Below are 21762 nucleotides of genomic sequence, written 5' to 3'. Positions count from 1 at the left end.
AGGCTAACTGATACGACATGAATGTTTAATCATGAATTATTGTTGTGTGGACAGATTGTTGAATTTGTGAAGGAATCTTACATTGAACTGCAACCAGGAAGATGAATTGGCACGCCTGTAACTTGTATTAAAAGCGATTGTAAAACTAATCCCTCAGAATTACATGCTCTTAAGGAAGCAGTAAACACAAAAGCATATGAACTGTACCTGTTACGGTTTTAGCATGGAACAGGACGGTAAAACTAAACCCTTACAATTACACGTTATGTGATTGAGAAATAAACCCACGCCACAAAACCCATTGGGTCGGATGAACCTATTCAATATTTAATGCAGGGTGCAGCTGTGGAAGGAGTAAACTCACCGACACTTCATATCGTATTAAAACGCTAATCAAAATCATGATTATGTGGAGAAAGAAATGAGGAGATGGAAAGGGTTAGATGATCTGCAGAGTAAAACAAACACCCACACCCCCACACACGCCGACACAAACACACAAACACAGACACATACACACACACACACACACACACACACACACACACACACACAAACACACACACACACACGCACACACACACACACACACACACACACACACACACACACACACACACACACACACACACACACACACACACACACACACACACACACACACGCACACAGGCGGAAATAATTATAAACAGTCAAACAAAGTACATAGTTATCCGACAGATGCGAGTACTAAACGATGCTAGTACTAAACCCAATACTATGTTATCCGTACGTAATCAAACATGCTGTCTTGACATAAACTACCCACTTTATAAAGAGTTATCACTTTGATCGAGAATACTCGACCTCCACTTTAAGGGCTCGTTAATTAATTTGCTCATGTGCGGGACCTGATTGGGTACGTCTGCCATGCCCACGTGGGCTTTTCCGTCTTTCGGTATACATACAAGGACAATGATAACAAAAAAACATGTTCGTCAAACAAATTGCACTGTTAGACTCATTGGAAGAAAGTCAATGAAATGTAGTCATTTTCTAAATGGATAGACGGCTGAAACGTGACTAAAAAACCGAAGGGGATATGTGCAGATACATTCGAGAAGCACTGTCCCTTTAATGAAGATGGCATCAAATAGGCTGCCCAAGTGACTCATATCACGTGATCCACACATGGCAGCTAGTTTACTGTTATAAATTAACATGTTTCCTGCTGTGGGATTGTCCTGGTCCTCACAGTCAAGGCTCTCTCCTGTAAGTACAATGTGTATGTCGAATATGTTTTGTATGTCAAGATTGTTGCATATTTCATAGAATAATAGACACTTTGAATGCATGCAAACTCTTTCTCCGGAAAACAGTTCAGCTCAGCATCTCAGTTGTGGTCAGATTTTACCTGGGATTAGACTATCCCTCAGCTTGGGCACATACTCAAAATCAACATCCTGACTGCTTGCTGAACATTAAACAAACATAGTTTTGATCACGACATTAATTGATACAAAAAAAAAAACGTTCTACAATGCAGCACTAGGCTGTTTAATTTTTGGCATTAATTTTGACTAAGCGGAAGTAAAGTCCTATCGCATGTACAAGCCTAGCCAGGTCTGAGACGGTGAGCCAAAACTGTTCACACGGGAAGGGGTGTGTGTATACGAAATGCATTCAGTACCTGTCATTCAACAAGCAAATTACTCAGAGAGAGAGAGAGAGAGAGAGAGAGAGAGAATGGTAGGGTTTATGTTTAAACTGTTCAGCATCGCTCACAGTATCAGAGAGAGAGAGAGAGAGAGAGAGAGAGAGAGAGAGAGAGAGAGAGAGTGGCAGGGAGGGTGAGAGAGACAGAGAAGGGGAGAGGGGGAGAGAGAGAGGGAGGACGATTAAAGATAGAGAGAGGGAGAGAGGGGAGGGGAGGGAGAGAGAGGATGGGGAGAGAGGATAGAGAAAGAGAGAAAGTGTGCAAATGCCAGTTGACGGAGAGAATTATAGCTAAATTATAATTGATTGAAAATATTGTACATTTTCGAAGATTGTCCATGTTAAACGAAAGAATGATATTATTATTATTTATAACCCATTCTGTTTACGTTTAAACTGTTCAGCTTCGCTCACAGTATCATACTCATAGCGAGTCATATTGTAACTGAGGTTCAAAAAAAAAAAAAGCTATGGAAAAAAAAAAAAAACCCAAGCAAATTACATTGCAAAAGTGTACTGTCTTTCGTTTATGAACTTGATTTCTTCAGACAATCCATCTACCGAGCTTGTATGTGCTGAAGATCTCCGAAAGAATGATTGAATGAAACTGAGCTGCACATACCCGATGTATACCTTTTCAGGCTTTCAACATAAATAAACTATTTGCCATGAAGGACGCACTTGCCTTTGGCTTGACTTTGTTGATTTGTTGGGGGGTGCACTTGACTTCAGCGTCAGCAGGTATGTATACTTTTTTTTCTAAACGTGTGAAGGACCGCACACGAAAATGTAAGTAGTGTGTTTGTGTGCTTGTGGCTGACGCGTGATGTTATGAAGAGATTATGTTGTTAATGTTAATAATTTTGTCAAACTGAATTCCCAAACCCGGGCAAGGAAATATTCTGTAGTCTGCACCGATGTAAGAATAAGAATAAGAATACTTTATTATCTCATAGAGAAATTCAGGCGTGGTACATAACAATAGTACAATTACAAACAAGACATTGATTTTACATAAAACATATAGCACTATATAACAGGGCAGGTTATAGAAACACCTTCCGCATACCTCTCTGGACATTCCTTGCATTGTTCTTACGCATTCAGACATGAACACATCCATGTCTCATTTACACATCGCACACATGGACATTCTTATACGCTCAACTTACCCATTCACACATGGACATTCCACCACGCTCCCCTTACACATTCTTATACGCTCCACTTACACATTCACACATGGGCATTCTTATATGCTCCACTCCCACATGGACATTCGACTACGCCCACTTACACGTTCACACATGGACATCTTTAAAGCACTGCGCTTACATTCTCGCACACCTACGCGTATAACGAACTATGGCTAAACATCATTGCAAAATATCATAGCATACAATATATCAGAAAATATACGGTTGTACATAAAACCAATACATACATGTACATTACTACTGATTGCACTGGCAGAAGAGGGGCTGAGTCGGGTATGTGGATGTGTTTACATGTTGCTAAGGGTGATGGATTTGGGGATGAAGCTGTTTTGCAGCCGGAGTGTCCTAGCTTTGTGCGTGCGAAGTCTACGGCCAGAGGGAAGGAATTCATAGAGGTGGGCAAGGACATGGGACCTATCTGAAGCTATCCGCCTACTCTTTCTCACCACACGCTTTTCATACAGGGACTCCACACTTGCTTGCTGCCTGCCAATCACCTTGCTACTGACATTCACCATTCGCACTAAGACATTCCTGTTTTCACACTCAGACCTCCATACCAGGCCACAAAACCGAAAGTGATGAGAGACTCAATGAAAGAGCGGTAGAAAGTTTGGAGGATAGAAGGGTTCACATTCAACTTCCTAAGTTTCTGAAGGCAGTAGATGCGTGACTGACATTTTGTGTGTATGAGGGTGGTGTTTGCATTGAAGGACAGCTTATCATCGATAACTGTACCAAGATACTTATATTCAGTCACACGCTCAACAGTCACACCATCAATCATCAGGTCAGGGACAGGGGCAGGGTTTCTTCTAAAGTCTATCAGAAGTTCTTTGGTCTTTGTCACATTTAGGTCTAAAAAGTTGTCTTTACACCAGGCGTTGAAACGTTCTACTTCTGCAAAGTAAGTTGCGTCACTATTGGAGAGATCTTCTAGCGCTGTATCATCTGAATATTTGATAAGAAGGGTGGAGTCAGTGCCACTGCAGTCGTTAGTGTAGAGTGTGAACAACACAGGGGAGATAACTGTACCCTGTGGAGAGCCTAAAGAGGTGGACCTAAGGGAAGAGAGAGCTGTCTGAAAGCGGACTGACTGGGTTCTGTTAACGAGAAAGTTGATAATCCACAGGATAAGCCTTGGAGTCACGCTGTAGCGGAGAAGTTTCTGGGTCATGAGGCAGGGTTGGATAGTGTTGAAGGCAGAAGAGAAGTCTATGAAAAGAATGCGTACAAAAGAGTCAGGTTTTTCTAAGTGTGTGTATGCGTTGTGTAAGAGTGTGAGTGTGGCGTCATCTGTGCATCTGTTCTGCTTGTATGCAAACTGGAAGGGATCCTGATGGGGTTTGACCTGACGGAGCAGTCTAAAGAGGACAATGCGCTCAACGCACTTCATAACAATAGAGGTGAGAGCTACAGGGCGATAGTCATTCAGGGTTTTGGGCTTGTTGTTCTATGTTTGTTTTGACCATGATTTAGCTCAGGAACACAAGCTGGTGAGCGCCGTTCATGCTGTGATTGTTCATAAGACTTTAACAAGAACCCTGTTCCCGTCAAAAGCAGATTGTTGTTACTGTTTCGCATGGTTTAATACAGTGTAAAATACACAAGACAAACACACTTTTATGTGAATTCTAAAAAAGACCAAGTTTTATATCAATCACTAAACCTTTTTTTTTTCTCGCAAACTGAAAAGTTGCATATCTTTTCTTGACTGTTCCTTAACTTTGCTTGAAGAGTATATATATATAGTGGTCTACTAGGATAGGCCTGCAACATTTAATCACTAGTATTGTTCTTCAGAGGCCAGGAAATGCTCCGTTGAACGCTATGGCGGTCTGACAACGTTTAAGGGAGAAACTGCGCGGCTTTCCTTTCCCTGTGAGTATCTTCTGGCGGACTTCACGTGTCAAAATTACCTGGTGGAGGCCATCGTTGGTATGGCCATGGACAGCGTTGTCAAGTACCTCTTCTCGCCCTCCACGATCCGAGTCAAGGTCACCAACATTACGTCAGAAGATGTCCTGGACATTCTGTCATCACAGAAAATGCTGGAAGAGGTAACATCTTTCTCGTATCTGAATATTCACAGGTGTATTATAGTTCACAACTGTGTCGTGTGTTTATATACATGTTTATACATTTGTTGATGTATTAATTTCTTCATCTGTCAAGCTGATGATTAATTTATTTGATGTTTATGTTTCTTCATCTTTGTATTTAATATTTGTCTTGATTATACATAGCATCAGACCATCATGTTAATAAGACACACACAAGCAAACTCAATACCAACAGGTTGTGTGCGCAAAAGAGGATTTTTGTTTCGTTTCCATTTCTCAGGTTTGCACAAGTGTCAATTGAAAACCTAATTCAGCATACCATTACCAGGAAGCAGGCAGGCCGCTGATGTTAGGTAAATGTCCAAGTGGACGCATGTCAACGCTCTCATCCCAGGTCAGAGTACGGATATTTCTCCAGTAAATAACGACATTGTTTTCACATACAGAGAAAGCTGTGTATAGCTGTCTACATGGCGGGGTTAAAACGGACACACACGTAACACCCGTAGGAGTTCCAGCCCCTAAAGAATAATTAAAGAAGACAAAGATACAAACATGCTTTAACCTGCTCTACAGTTTAGTGCAGACAAGATCATTAACCCATGGAAGAAGATGGAGGGGTCTCTAAATGTGGTAGACTTTGCTGACTACTACTCGACAAATGAAGCGGCAGCTGTGATAATAAAGGACGTGTTCAGCATTGAGTTCAGCGAGGAAGAGGCCAGTGTTGTCGTCACATGTCCCAGTGCACAGCTTCTTTCCATGAGACTGCCGGCCTCACTGTGCGGTAAGGTGTACAAGGAGGTTACATACTTATACAAATTAAGTGATGATACTATCCCTTGCTCGCCACGTTGTAATTGTACATGTTTTTGCTTATTATTTCAGAACATGTCCATAAGCATGTTGCTTGTTTACTTGACGTTCTACAGGGTAACCTCCACACAATGCAACCCACACAAATGTTGATAACTTATACATAATGTTGACCAACTCCCTTCAAATATGTGTTTTCATTGTGGGGCTTTTAATCAAGAACATGCATCCGTCCACTCACAGTGTATTTTCATCCATATATACTTCAACATTCATCACTCAAACAAATCTAGAATAATGTGATCTACGAAAGAGGGGCATCTGCGGATATATTCATACATAATTGACTACACCCATGTGGTAAACATTCTGACAATTTATTTTAAAGACACATTTATGATGTAAAAGGCAAATACCAGGCACACGCATATATATATATATATATATATATATATATATATATATATATATATATATATATATTCACAACATTAGGACAACACAGACAGACATATACAGCATATCATTCATTTGCATGCTATACAGGAATTTAAGACACAACAACAAAATGTCAGAGGGGTGACAGACAAATACAAGGATAAGACAAGCAGACAGACATAAGGCATACATACATTCACACACACTCACTCTTAACTAAAGTCTTATAATAATCTGTAATTTCAACTGTGAACAAGAAAAGCTGGAATTGATACTTTACTCTGTTCAGTATCCTAAAGTATATGCACATTAATTAATACTTTACAAATATTCGCATAGGGTATAACCAGTCTGACAAAAAATCCAAATATATATATTCCTAATAACATTCAATTTATTTTAAATATGATATATTTGTTTTAATATTTTCAAAAACAACTGTTAAGAGCAGAACTATACCATGTAGTTTAATTGTATTTATACATAGTATATTTTCCCAACAGAATAATCAAATCTAAAACATTATCAGTGTTCACATTATCTTCATCTCCAAATATTATCAATCCTTTACAACAAGTCATTTGCTCACAATGTAAACATTATTTGTGCAATACATTTATTCAATTCAATCCAGAAGGTTCTAACAAAATAAGTGAACAATTGTCTCTTCATAAATGACCAGAAAAAGTGCAAAGCGTTCAAAAATCCCTTCATATTTAAGGGACATCAAAATAAAATGGCCTGACTTTTGTGCAATTTCAAACAGGATTCAGATAATCCAAAAGGTAAAAGTCATTACGGTTTAAATTAGGTAAGTATTGCTACCGCTCAATGCCAAACCTCTTTTGTTGAGGCGCAAGACGAATTTGAAAACGTTTTTTTTAAACTGCACACAAGTCAGACCCTTTGATCTACAAACTTGTGACTTTGTGGAGGGTCATGCATAGGCTGTATTGTATGTCCCCTAAATATCAAGTGATTTACAAGGTACTATACCCTGTGCACAGCGTTTGGCCCAAAGTAGGGGGTGGGCGTTTGTTCGATAATTGGCGCTTGCAGGGTCATTTACGGTAAATGGATCAAGTATTCACAAACACCAAATAAATAACATTATCATGTCAATACATGATCAATATTGATTGTCTGTATATGTCAGGCGATGGCAGTGCTGGACCCAAGGCACAGGTTAAAAGTGATGTCATCAGTGAAGATATCATCAAATACCACCTGTTCGGCGAGATTTCAGACAGGCAAGTAATCAAGCTTACCAGAAGTTCAATATCATAATAGAAGTTATCAAAGACCATTAGTTACTGCCGACACACAGTGATACTTGCGCCCTTTGGAATTTCCAATCCTGAATACGTTATTATGGGAAACCGTGTGGGTGTTATAGTCCAGCTCTGCCGTGTGCTGACAAAACCGAGTAAGTCCATTTTTTTCAAAAATGATATTTTTTGTTCATCAAAAAGAAGAAATCAATGCGCATCTTTTGTGTTCATTTCTACTTTTTAGAGTGCTTAGATAAGCAGATATGAACAGGTAAGTCCACAATCAAAAACAACTTTTTAAGAGAGTGTGCATGAATGTTTTGACAAAACCAAGTAAGTCCAAAGGTTTCCCAATTTTCGTATAATGGTAGTTTCAAAATTCTTTCAGACGACTCATACAGAAAAGACGTCATTTTAAGTTTAGAACTCACAAATTACGTCATTTAAAGTTTAGAACACACAAATGACATCATTAGATAAGGCAAGACATAATGATGTCATGTCACCTTATGACGTTTTATTTCAAACATTTTTCTTCTCTATATGATTCTCCTGACGATCCTTGTCTCCCTCTCTCCCTCCCTCCATCTCTCTTTCTATCCCTCCCTACGTCTCTCGCTATCTCTCTCCCTCTTCCTCCCTCTCTCAATTTCACTCCCTCCATTATTCTCTCTATCCCCCCTTCCCTTTCGCTCTCTTCTCCTCCCTCTCTTCCCTCATCCCTCTCTCCATACCGCCAACAATCGACTTTTCTCTACATCCCTCCTTCCCTCTATCTCCCTCCCCTCTGTCCCTCCATCCCACTCTCTTTCTCTCCCTTCCTCCCCCTCTCTCTCCTTCCTCCTCTTCCTCCCTCCTTAACTCCCTCCCCCTATCTCACTCCCTCCCTCCTCTCTCTCTCTCCCTCCATCCCACTATCTCTTTCCCTCCCTCCCTCCCTCCCCTCTCTTCTCTCTCTCCCTACCTCCATCCCTCCCACACTTCCTTTCCCCCCTCTTCTTCCTCCCTCCCCTTCTCTCTCTCCCTCCCTCCCTCCCCTCTCTCTCCATCCATCCCACTATTTCTTTCCCTCCATAATCTCTCCCTCCATAGCTCCCCCCCTCCCTCTCACCTTCCCTCTCTACATTGTGCACGTTAAAGATCCCACGATTGACAAAAGGGTATTTCCCTGTCAAAATTGTATAGACATAGATAAAAATGTCCACCAAAATACCCGTCTGACTTGGAATAATAGGCCGTGAAAAGTAGGATATGCGCCGAAATGGCTGCGATCTGCTGGCCGATGTGAATGCGTGATGTGTTGTGTAAAACAATTCCATCTCACACGGCATGAATAAATCCCTGGGCCTTGAATATGTGCGCGATATAAATTGCATTAAAAAAAAAATTAAAAAAAATAAAAAAAACCTGCGCTTAAAACTGTACCCACGGAATACGCGCGATATAAGCCTCATATTGATTGATATTGATTGATTTCTCCCTCTCTCCACCCCTCTTTCCATCTCTCTATCTCCCTACCTCCCTTTATTTCTCTCTCTCCCTCCATCCCTCCCCCCCCCCCTGCTTTCTCTCCTATCTCTCACTCTCTCCTCTCTCTCACTCTCTCTCACTCCCTGTCTAGTCCCCCCCCCCCTCTCTCTCTCTCTCTCTCTCTCTCTCTCTCTCTCTCTCTCTCTCTCTCTCTCTCTCTCTCTCTCTCTCTCTTTCCATCTTGTGCAAATTCGTAGTGTTATTTTCACTGTTTTGTCACTTCTCTTGACAACACTTCTTCTTCCAAATATTCTGGTAAAACCAAGTAAGTCCACATGCTTAGATCTGCGCATTTTTTTTTTAGATCTGATATTGGGGGGAAAAGTGGTAAAACCAAGTAAGTCCACAAAATGCCCAACAAAACCAAAACCATCCATCAGATTATTATGAAAATCGGTGTGAGCTTAGGAACGACAGTTACGGTACACATGCACTTTTGTGCATCCGTGTGAACTCGTGGTACTGTGCTATCGAGGATTCAAACCTGTACTATCGGGGATCCATTAAGGTTTCCGAGACTGTTTCGTTTCTATTGAATTGGTCTCGCGGAAGAGCCGATTCTAAAATTTGCACAGGTAAAACGATTGCTTTTTTGGTACAAGCCTCTGGAGTAAATTTTGTGATTAATGTTTTTGTGAACAAGAAACAATTGACAGGTGGCTTTATTCCATCTCCCTTTTTCCCTCCGCCGCGATGTAAATTTGAATAGTTGAAGGTGACGTTAGACACTAACTAAAGAAAGTGGGGCTTTGATTATAAGATTCATAATATTGTCAAAGATGATGATGGAAGGTATATTTTGATTGATATTGAGATTTTGAAAAAACGTCTGACCCTTGCAAATGTTTATGGCCCAAGTAATGCTGATTGTCCTGCTTTTTTTGATAAACTGTTTGAGAGAATTGTGCAGATGGATAATGAGTTAATTATTATCGGAGGTGATTGGAATGTTGTTACAAACCCCAATGTTGATACAAACTACCCGGCCAAATCTTATAAAGTCAATAGTAGGAGAAAAGTTGTTGATTTTATGGAGCAGTATGATCTCATTGACATATATAGAGCCTTACATGCTAATGTGAGACAGTATACATGGAGGCGGTTTCATAGTTCACAGCGAAGCAGACTTGATTACTTCCTTGTGTCAGAGCAGTTAGGTTTTGAGATTGTGAAAGCGGATATTACACCAGGTTACTATTCTGATCACTCAATTGTTGGTGTAAGTTTTAGAACTGATGTTGTTAAACGTGATAGACCCTTTTGGAAGTTTAATAATTCACTGTTGACAGACATGGAATTTGTAAATATAGTGAAGAAGGTTATTGTTGATGTAAAGATACAATATGCTTTACCTGTTTATAATGTGGACAATATTGACTTGATTGACGATGATGATTTACAGCTATTGATTGATGATCAGTTGTTTTTTGAGATGTTATTGATGGAAATAAGAGGTAGATGCATTTCATATTCCTCATATAAAAAAAAGGAAAGTAACAGAAAAGAAAAAGATCTTCTTTCTCAGATATACACTTTGGAAAGTAACTTGACAGAGTATAATATTCAACTTTTAGAGCAAACACGACAGGAGTTAAGTCAAATAAGGCAGAAAAAAGTGGATGGTATGATAATTAGATCCCGTGCGAAGTGGATTGGAGAAGGGGAAAAAAATACAAAATATTTTTGTAATTTGGAGAAAAGACAGTTTGTCCAGAAGTCCATGTGTTTTTTGCAGAAAGATGATGGTGAAGTTATTCATGATAATGCTTTAATTGTTAAGGAAGCACAGACTTTTTATGAGGAGTTATATACTTCAAGAGAAGCCGAACTAGTAAAAGAAGAGATTGATGAAAACCTGGCTCATCCTGTATTAACAGATGCTGAGAGTAAACAATTGGAAGGTAGACTTACTCAATGTGAGCTACTCAAAGCTGTGAAAAAACTAAACAACGACAAAAGCCCAGGATCAGATGGGTACACTGCGGACTTCTTTAAGTTTTTCTATTCTGACTTAGGAAAGTTTATGTTACGGTCTATAAATTGTGGATTTGAGAAAGGAGAAATGTCAGTGACTCAGAGACAGGGCGTTATAGTATGTATTCCAAAGGAAGGAAAAAATAAAACACTTTTGAAAAATTGGAGACCAATTACTCTGTTAAATACGGTCTATAAGATTGCATCAACGTGCATTGCAGAACGGTTTAAACGTGTTTTGCCAAACTTGATTCATGATGATCAAAAAGGCTTCTTGAAAGGAAGATATATTGGTGAAAACGTCAGATTAATATATGATACCCTGTTCTACTCAAATAAACATAATATACCTGGCCTACTTTTGATGGTCGACTTTGAAAAGGCTTTCGACAGTGTTGCCTGGTCATTTATTGAAAAATCTTTGAGCAAATTTAACTTTGGAAATGACATGAAACGATGGATTTTTACTTTTTATTGCAACATTAAGTCCTGTGTTTCAGTCAATGGTCGGTATTCAGCATGGTTTAATGTAGGTCGAGGCACCCGGCAAGGGGATCCGCTGTCACCTTATTTATTTTTGATTTGTGCTGAAATATTGTCTCTTATGGTACGCCAGAACAAAAAGATTGGTGGTATGAATATTCTTGGCGAAAATATTTTATTGTCACAATTCGCCGATGATACCAGTCTGTTTCTTGATGGTACAGAGCAATCTTTTTGCGAAAGTATAAAAGTGTTACAACATTTTGCATCACTGTCAGGTCTGAGAATGAACTATGATAAAACAATTGTAGTTTGGTTAGGACCTCTAAAGTTTTGCAAAAGAAGATTTTTGCCTGATATGAATTTTACCTGGAACCCGGATAATTTTAGAGCACTTGGCGTTATTTTTTCGGTGAATGTATCCGAGGTTGTTTTTCTTAACTATAGAAATAAGTTAAAGGAAATTCAAAAACTTCTGAATTCATGGACCAGAAGGAACCTGACACCCTTTGGTAAAATAACAGTCCTAAAAACCTTGGCTATTTCCAAATTGACACATTTGTTTACTAATTTACCTGATCCAGACGAACAGTTTATGATGGAGTTAAATAATATTTTTTTCAAATTTCTTTGGGATGGAAAAAGAGATAAAATTAAAAGAACTACGGTCACCCAACCCTATGAAGATGGAGGATTAAAGATGATTGACGTGAAAAGTTTTCTGTCATCTCTAAAAATTGTTTGGTTAAAAAGAGTTGATGGTCTTACTGGATTAATATCAAGACTATTGTTTAAAGCATGTCCATCTGTTACAACAATTAATATGAGAGGAGAGGAATTTGCAAATGTTTTGATGCAGAGAATGGAAAACCCATTTTGGACCAATGTTTTTAAACATTATAAGAAACTACATGGAAAATGTGACCCTATAACCTTTAACGATTTTGTATCAGAATGTTTACATTATAATGTTAATATTCGGAGAGATAAAAAGACAGTGTACATTCAAAATTGGATCGACAATGGAATAGCTCAGATTGGTCATATTTTGGGACAAAATGGATACTTATCCTATAATGCGTTTAAAATCAAATATCCAAATGTGCGAGGCGATTTTGTATTGTATCAAGGTGTAATCCAGGCTGTTAAGAAATATCAGAGAAAAATCGGCTTAGAATTTGATAAACATTTTATTATGACAGAGCCCATTGTGTGGAAATGTATTTGTAAAGGTAAGACACAACTTATTTACAAAAAACTGATTGAACATACTACGGTCCCAAAATGTATCGAAAAATGGTCTGAATCTTTAGACTGTTTGTTAGATAAGAAGGCTATTTTTCAACATGTTTTTAAAACAACAAATGACACTTGTCTGAGATGGTTCCAGTACCGATTATTGTACAGAATTTTGCCCACAGAAAGGTTTCTATTTTTGCGAAAAATTGTGGATACGTCATTGTGTACATTTTGTGGTAGAAATGAAGAAACCCTTTTACATATGTTTTGGGAGTGTGATAAAGTGCAGACTTTTTGGATAGAATTTGTAAACTGGCTAAAGGCGAACTGCACCCATTGCGACAATTTAAAACTGTCTAAAGAACTGGTTCTTCTTGGAGTGGCGAACAATGTAGTCACCGATAAAGCTTTTGATGTGTTATTAATCTGTGCCAAACACCATGTATATATTTCCAAAATGAACAAAAAGACCCCTCATTTTCAGACATTTAGTAGAAACTTTAAGCAAAGATTTATTTGTGAAAAGTATAACGCAGTTGTGAATAATACAGTAGATAAATTCTACAAGGATTGGCGCCTGTATATGCACGTTTTGATGTAACCCTTAGGTTTTTTCGTTCTTAAAACCTTTTGATAATGCGACCACCAAACCACTGAACATCCCCCCCTCCCCATTCCATCTTCCCACCCCATGTATGTTGTAATTGTCCAAGTGTGCTTTTCTGTTATATGATTCTGTCCTTTCGGTTAGGTGATGTCCTGTAATGTACAGCATATTCATGTAAAAAAAAAAAAACTGTACAAAAAGAGAATAATAAAAAAAATAATAAAAAAAAAAAAAAAAAAAAACAGATGTACATAACTGTACATTGTGTATCTACCAACTTTCCAATCAGATTTCAGCCTGGGGCAACACTCCTGTCATGCAAAAAAATTAATTTTTTCAATAAACTGAATCCTAAACGCAAAAAAAAAAAAAAAAAAAAAAAAAGAAAGTGGGGCTGCCCGACACCCCTCGAGTCGAAGATGTATTAATCTTGTGACACCGGCGCGCAGGATGTGGACGCTAAAACTGTCTTTTTGATTGGAATCTTTGAGGGAAGAAGACGTGTATTTTGTGCGTGTTTCCTTGACGCCATGTGTGACATGTCTGTCACGGGCTGAAATCTTTTCGGGATGTGAGAATTCTTTTGCTGGTAGGTTAATACAATTTTCTTTCTGTAAATGGGTAAGCAGTGAGAAGAATAGTATGCTGCTTGGGGAAAGGATTTATTGGAATGTTCAAGTAGATTGTTTTGTGAGTTGGAATGTTTGGGAAGACTTTTGTTTGATTGAATGCTTTAGAAAACCGTTGTTTGAGAGAACGGTATTGCAGGCATGTTATTTGGTAGGAATGATGTGTTTTGTTGTTTAACGAGTTAGCTTGTGGTATTTGAAATTGTTGATTTGTTTACGTATGCTTACGGCGTGCATTCTGTGGTTTGCAGGATGTCGGAGCGTGCGACGGGGTTCTTTTTTAGAGGGGTGTAGTTAGATTCAGGTCTTTTCTTTCTAGAGGGGTCTTTTCTTTCTAGAGGGGTGTAGTTAGACTCAGGTCTTTCTTTCTAGAGGGGTGTACTTATAGTTTAGTGGCTAGAAGCGCTGACCAACAAGTGTTCAGATATTTTTCTAATTGTCGTTTCTAGATAGTAAAATATGTGCTGAAAACGGTCAGCTATCGCACCATCAAGAAATCGGTTCCCTAGTACCCCTTTAAGGCTCTGGAACCACCCCGGGTGGCAATATCGGGTCGCAACAGAGAGTGTTCCCCATAGCCGGAAAGAGCCTCAACCGTGAAAGATATAAAGAAAGGTATTGAACAAAAAAGACGCACAACACCAATGTGAACCATTTGTGTTATCATACTTATATTAAAATATTGATGACCATGGAATAAATGGGTTATTTTTAGATTTCTGACAAAAAATCGCGAAAAACATGACAAATTGGTTTTTTTATAGCCTAAACTATGAAAGATTTAAAGACAAGTATTGAACACAAAAGATAGCAATGGATAATGGCAACAACATTTGCTCTCATTGTTGTACAAAATTGTTGATTGTTTTTTAATACTTTTCCGTTTTTGTGGATTTCACAAAGCATACCAATTAAACGGCAGTCCAGGTAACTCGTCCGAATTTTTGCGGCTAAGAGCCTCAACATTTGAAGATAGAAAGACTATCATTGAACAAAAACTATGGTAAACACTAATGTTAATAACTTTTGATCTCACACTGATATTGAAATATTGATGACCATGCAATTAATGGGCTATTTTCAGATTTGTGGGTACAAAATCGCCCAAAACATGACAAATTGTCTTTTTTCTAGCCTAAACTATGAAAGATTTAAAGACAAGTATTGAATATAAAAGATTGAACGGGATAATAGGAACAACATGTGCACTCATTGTTGTACAAAATTGTTGATTGTTCTTGAATATTTTCCGTTTTTGTGGATTTCACAAAGCGTACCGATTAATCGGCAACCCGTGTCAATCATCCGAATTATTTCATGCTGCGCCAAAACGATTGAAAATGGATGGAATATTAGTGTTTGAAGACAAAAGGCGCACATTGTCATGTTAAGCATATCTTGTTACACCGTATACACATCAAAAATCGTGATAGCTCTTGGTTTGAATGTTCCAATGTTTGATTTTGTGCAAGTTACACACATTGATACTGACAACATGTAATTATATTCCAGGACAATATATCCAGCGCGCTATTTGGGTCCCCAAAACACTGTACATGGTGAGTCCCATTGTGGTGCCAAAGTAGAAAATAATTTTATCCACTTTAGCGATAGTCCGCAGTAGACGACATCAAATGACACAGACTGTAATGATAACTCAAAACTCGTCATCGCTTTCAGCAAATGCGTCAAAGTCAACCTCCTCATCTTCTTCCTCGTCTTCCTCGTCATCCTCTTCTCCACAACCACCATCTGCCAGAAGATCGATCAGTGACACAGGTAGGATGGGCTTGAGGCACCACACGGGTTCCAGGACACCGTCTGCATTTTTCGTCCATCCCTGCCCCTGGTCGTAGGGTTTGGGCCTCTCCAGAATGCCTTCATGAGCACGCTTGTACAGGGCAACGCGGTGGTTTACTCGCTGAATGTGCGGCATCAGAGCAGATTGGCAGGGAGGCATGCGGGCTAGATCGACCTTACACTTGGACGTGAGTTTCTCGTTGTCTCCCACCATCTTGCGGAGTAGCTTTCCACGAATGACATCAACTGATTTCTCACGACTGTAATTGTACATCAGGCACGTAAACTCTTCCAACTGCTTCACCACCCGAAGTTTGACATCCCAGTCTATGAAAAGACCTTGGAGATGGTGAACCTCCTCGACGATTCAGACTGTCCAAAGGTGGGGAGACATCGCGAACTGGAGAAGACCGAAATCAAGAAAAGCAAGGAGGCTGTTCAGAGAGTCATCACTGCTGTCAAGAACTTCACGAACCCGTTTTCCATCTCAGACAAAGACAGGCTCTACTCCTTGGCGTCTGGTGCCCCTGTCCGCATGGACGTCGAACAGGACTTGCTTCAGGCGGAAGCTAAAGGCATGGTCGCCAAAACTGACTTCATCACCCGCCTTCAAAGTGGAGAGCCAGGAAGCTTCTTTGACACTATAAAGAGGCAGAAACTGAAGACAATGGAGGCTTGCAGCAAGAAGGTCACACTCACATCCCCACAAGGAAAGGCCCTCCAGTACCAGGTGCAAAGCGACATCGCGTTTCTACTTCTCGTCAAGTCACAGCAACTAGACGAACCATTGGACTTGGACAAAGTCATGATGGGTGGTGCTGTACCTCCATCATGCCGCAGCGCTGGGATACAAGAACGCTGTGGTCAGAACCCCGGACACGGACATCTTTGTCATTCTTCTCTACCACGCTGAAGCCATCAAGTTGACTGTATACCTGGATACGGGATCAGGAAAACATCGGCAACTGATCAACCTCTCTGAGCTTGCAGAGTCCCTGGGGCATGACTACTGTGCCACTCTTCTTGGGTTCTATGTGTACAGCGGAGAGGACTGCACCAGTGCATTCAAAGGAAAGGTGAAGGTGGGGCCCTTAAGAAACTGGAGAAAAATCCCAAGTTTCACACGGCATTCAGGCAGCTTGGTGACGACTGGGATGTCAAACTTCGGGTGGTGAAGCAGTTGGAAGAGTTTACGTGCCTGATGTACAATTACAGTCGTGAGAAATCAGTTGATGTCGTTCGTGGAAAGCTACTCCGCAAGATGGTGGGAGACAACGAGAAACTCACGTCCAAGTGTAAGGTCGATCTAGCCCGCATGCCTCCCTGCCAATCTGCTCTGTTGCCGCACATTCAGCGAGTAAACCACCGCGTTGCCCTGTACAAGCGTGCTCATGAAGGCATTCTGGAGAGGCCCAAACCCTACGACCAGGGGCAGGGATGGACGAAAAATGCAGACGGTGTCCTGGAACCCGTGTGGTGCCTCAAGCCCATCCTACCTGTGTCGCTGATCGATCTTCTGGCAGATGGTGGTTGTGAAGAAGAGGATGACGAGGAAGACGAGGAAGAAGATGAGGAGGTTGACTTTGACGCGTTTGCTGAAAGCGATGACGAGTTTTGAGTTATCATTACAGTCTGTGTCATTTGATGTCGTCTACTGCGGACTATCGCTAAAGTGAATATAATTATTTTCTACTTTGGCACCACAATGGGACTCACCATGTACAGTGTTTTGGGGACCCAAAGAGCGCGCTGGATATATTGTCCTGGAATATAATTACATTTTGTCAGTATCAATGTGTGTAACTTGCACAAAATCAAACATTGAAACATTCAAACCAAGAGCTATCACGATTTTGATGTGTATACGGTGTAACAAGATATGCTTAACATGACAATGTGCGCCTTTTGTCTTCAAACACTAATATTCCATCCATTTTCAATCGTTTTGGTGCAGCATGAAATAATTCGGATGATTGACACGGGTTGCCGATTAATCGGTACGCTTTGTGAAATCCACAAAAACGGAAAATATTCAAGAACAATCAACAATTTTGTACAACAATGAGTGCAAATGTTGTTGCTATTATCTCGTTCAATCTTTTATATTCAATACTTGTCTTTAAATCTTTCATAGTTTAGGCTAGAAAAAAGACAGTTTGTCATGTTTAGGGCGATTTTGTACCCACAAATCTGAAAATAGCCCATTAATTGCATGGTCATCAATATTTCAATATCAGTGTGAGATCAAAAGTTATTAACATTAGTGTTTACCATAGTTTTTGTTCAATGATAGTCTTTCTATCTTCAAATGTTGAGGCTCTTAGCCGCAAAAATTCGGACGAGTTACCTGGACTGCCGTTTAATTGGTATGCTTTGTGAAATCCACAAAAACGAAAAGTATTAAAAAACAATCAACAATTTTGTACCACAATGAGAGCAAATGTTGTTGCCATTATCCATTGCTATCTTTTGTGTTCAATACTTGTCTTTAAATCTTTCATAGTTTAGGCTATAAAAAAGACAATTTGTCATGTTTTTCGCGATTTTTTGTCAGAAATCTAAAAATAACCCATTTATTCCATGGTCATCAATATTTTAATATAAGTATGATAACACAAATGGTTCACATTGGTGTTGTGCGTCTTTTTTGTTCAATACCTTTCTTTCTATCTTTCACGGTTGAGGCTCTTTCCGGCTATGGGGAACACTCTCTGTTGCGACCCGATATTGCCACCCGGGGTGGTTCCAGAGCCTTAAAGGGGTACTAGGGAACCGATTTCTTGATGGTGCGATAGCTGACCGTTTTCAGCACATATTTTACTATCTAGAAACGACAATTAGAAAAATATCTGAACACTTGTTGGTCAGCGCTTCTAGCAACCGTACTATTAGATTCAGGTCTTTTCTTTCTAGAGGGGTGTAGTTAGATTCAGTTAGTTCTTTTTTAGCTGGGTTTTCGTAGACGGGGTTTTAGTGGGGCGTAGATTTGTTTTAGTTAGTTCTTTTTAGCTGGCCGGGTTCAGTGGACGGGTTTTTTTTAGATGGGTTTTAGTTTCGTTAGGTTTTCGTAGATTAGATTTCGTTAGAGGGGAGCAGTTAGTTTAGTGGAGGGATTTTGGTCAGGTTTTGTTTGAGTTTTTGTAGATTTGGTTTTTTTTTAAGAATTGTTTTTAGGTTGTTTTTTAGATTTCGTTTGTTTTAGATTAGAGTATCATTGTGTTTTTTTTTTATTAAAGTTGAGAGTGAGGATTTAGAGTAGAGTGTAGTTTGGGGAAAGGTTTTAGTGTGTTTTTAAAGGGTAACTTTAGAGGGAGAATTTAGAATGTAGTTTTAGAGTGAAGAGTTGAGAGCGTTGTTTTTTTGTTGGAGTTGTTTAGTCCTATAGTAATACATTGAAAGTTTTGTATTTGAAAGTAAACCCCCGTTATCCCACACATTCCCCATTTCATCGTATGGAATAAAAGAACCTGGTAATATAGCTTGTGTCGTTTGCTTGAGTGTTTGAGCTCGGTAAGAAAGAGTAAAGTAAATTGGCACTCGGTTACACGGGTTTTAAACGTAAACTAATGCTATTTATCTGATTATCTCGGTGGTTTGATCTAGATAATCATCACTTTTGAGACATTTTATCAAACAGTAAAAGTCGTTTTTCTCGGAAGTAGCGTCAGTGGACTTACTCGGTTTTGTCAGCACACGGCAGAGCAGCTGCTGCACTAACTGAGCTATATATAGTCGTCAAATGGGGCAACATTTTGTTTTCTTGAAGAGTTACTCATAAGTTTTCTTGCATTGAGGTCCTGAGTACACGAAACTCGGTATCGGACAACCAGTTGCGAGAACTTTATTTCCATGTGATTGTGTACATCATACGGTTCCGTTCGAAACGTTTTGTACTTCCATCTCCCTTCTCCCCCATCCCCACCCCCCTAAGAAAAGGGGCTGATAGCCTGTATGCAATAAACCATTCATCCATCCATCCTTTCATCATGTATGGAGGTATGTTCGTGCGACGTGTTGTAAACCTTAAACGATGCTTGCTTTGAACGCCCATTTGTGCGGAACTCTTTGTATACCTCAATGTCTGTCCACGTAAACGGGTGATAGCCTTGTAACAAAACATGCAACTCAAAAGCTTGTTGACATTACAATGATGCATATTTGTAGAAAAAAAAACCATGTTATTGAATTATACGTACAGATGGGGGATGGAGACGCAGTTCAGTCGGTAGCGCGCTAGCTTTACTTTGTCGCTATACTGGCGTGGGTTCGACTCCCAGATTTTGCGAGAGATGTATTTCTCGGAGTCAGCTTTGTGCAGCCCTTGTATGTTTCCAATGAAGATCTTAACCTTACAGCAACAGTCTCAAGGCTTGGGAAACAAGAAGTCACGCATAGATCATCTCTTGTCTTGCATCGTCATGTGATAGTATTTCGATACTTTGATGAGACAAGCCTAGTGTTGACATGTCGAAGAAGACAGCCGCACTAAGCATTTGTGAGTGTAAATATCACATCATATTCTTAACGTACTACCTATACCTGTCCCAATATAGGTCAGGTGGTATGAGCGGACGGTAAACTCAACTAATTGGTCAGTTAATACTATACGATACCGATACGTGTATGGCATAGCGGTGACCTTACCAGTAATGTCCTCCTGCTGAAACGATCGACAAAGTCACCGAGAAAAAACGTCGTTCAGGAAATGTTGTTTTGATTTGTGACAGACGTGCAGGAGAAACGTCATCATGTTTACATGCCGTCATTTGTTTCCAACATGACGTTTTATCAAACTTTGTTTCGCTTTTGACGGCAGAGGGTTTACTTTGGAAGAGCGGTCAAGAAGTGACCTTTTGGCGTGTTTAATAGACATAATTATCTAGATTTGGAACTTGTCAGCACGTGTACGTGAACGTGGACGGATATCGTCATCAAATCTAATGTTTTACGTCACGCGTTTGCCAAGATAATTATGCAGTCTTGGTGGGAGCAAAAACACGTATGATTCGTGACATTGGAGAGAAAATACGAGTCACGGGTGACGCAGTATCGACATCTACCAGTGCAGGTCTCTGTTACACTTCGCTCATTTAGCTAGAACACTGCAATTGTTGTTGTTTGTCTGTATCGTAGGGAGCCGTGTCTGGACCTGACACCAGATAGTTTGGACTGCGAAGATCGAGATGATGCTCTGGAGGAGTGCTCGCCAATTTATACAAATCCGAATATCGCCCAATACTTGGACCGGTCAGGAACCTCCCTGAGAGACTACTTCCTAACCTGCCTGAATGCAGTCTGTGTGAGCAATCCTACGGATCTGCAATGAAGAACTACATGCGTAAACACTGTCCAGCTGGAAACAATAAACTTGTATGACATATGAACCAGAGAGACCACCAATGTTGAAGACACATTGCAATTGTTGTCACGTCACTGCTTTACGAGTCGATGGACAACACCACATTTCATGGAATTGTTCGTTTGACTGGTGAACATGAAATTCGGATGTGATTAAAACTGTGACAGTCAGTGGTTTGTGTGTTTGTGAGTGTCCGTGTGTTTTGTGTGTGTGTGTGTGTGTGTGTGTGTGTGTGTGCGTGTGTGTGTTTGTGTGCGTGTGTATGTGTGTGTGTATATATGTGTGTGTGTGTGTGTGTGTGCGCGCGCGTGTGTGTGGTTGTGTGTGCGTGCGTGCGTGCGTGCGCAATAATGTGTGTGTGTGTGTGTGTGTGCGTGCGTGCGTGTGCGATAATGTGTGTGTGTGTGTGTGTGTGTGTGTGTGTGTGTTTCAATCATCTGATGCTTTTTGCACTAAACGTCTTCAATAATTTGTTGTGACATTGTCCAACAGAGGAAAGGAAGGAAGAATTATGATGCAAAAAATGTTGATTGTGACGCACCAAAATCTCTCTCTCTCTCTCTCTCTCTCTCTCTCTCTCTCTCTCTCTTTTACCAACACGCTTACGCACATGCACGCATACAAACACCGGCCCACACACA

General features: G+C 40.0%; 2 protein-coding genes across 4 annotated transcripts in view; one reads left to right on the top strand and one right to left on the bottom strand.

Moving 5' to 3' along the window:
- LOC138974012 (uncharacterized) overlaps window positions 1-21762 on the bottom strand; it is a 502416-nt gene that overhangs the window by 370152 nt on the left and 110502 nt on the right. The gene's annotated exons all lie outside the window — the stretch shown is intronic.
- Window positions 1169-21285, top strand: LOC138973993 (uncharacterized). Of its 2 annotated transcripts, XM_070346683.1 has the most exons (7): window positions 1169-1251; window positions 2337-2436; window positions 4244-4318; window positions 4716-4972; window positions 5552-5762; window positions 7386-7479; window positions 20896-21285. In XM_070346683.1, the coding sequence occupies exons 1-7, from the start codon at window positions 1201-1203 to the stop codon at window positions 21086-21088; spliced, it is 981 nt and encodes a 326-aa protein (XP_070202784.1). In that variant the 5' UTR covers window positions 1169-1200; the 3' UTR covers window positions 21089-21285. The 2 variants fall into 2 exon arrangements, with proteins under 2 accessions (XP_070202784.1, XP_070202785.1); XM_070346684.1 differs by lacking the exon at window positions 4244-4318.

The sequence above is a fragment of the Littorina saxatilis genome, linkage group LG8 (assembly GCF_037325665.1).
Source record: "Littorina saxatilis isolate snail1 linkage group LG8, US_GU_Lsax_2.0, whole genome shotgun sequence".
Taxonomy (NCBI): domain Eukaryota; kingdom Metazoa; phylum Mollusca; class Gastropoda; order Littorinimorpha; family Littorinidae; genus Littorina; species Littorina saxatilis.
The sequence above is the reverse complement of the archived record's forward strand: the minus strand, read 5'-3'. Positions and strand labels throughout refer to the sequence as shown.

Bases quoted from the DNA above. Each gene is read 5' to 3' on its own strand.
- LOC138973993 (XM_070346683.1), top strand. From the start codon at position 1,201: ATGTTTCCTGCTGTGGGATTGTCCTGGTCCTCACAGTCAAGGCTCTCT. The intron at 1,252-2,336 runs GTAAGTACAATG...ATACCTTTTCAG, and splicing joins CACAGTCAAGGCTCTCTCCT to GCTTTCAACATAAATAAACT. The intron at 2,437-4,243 runs GTATGTATACTT...GCAAACTGGAAG, and splicing joins CTTGACTTCAGCGTCAGCAG to GGATCCTGATGGGGTTTGAC.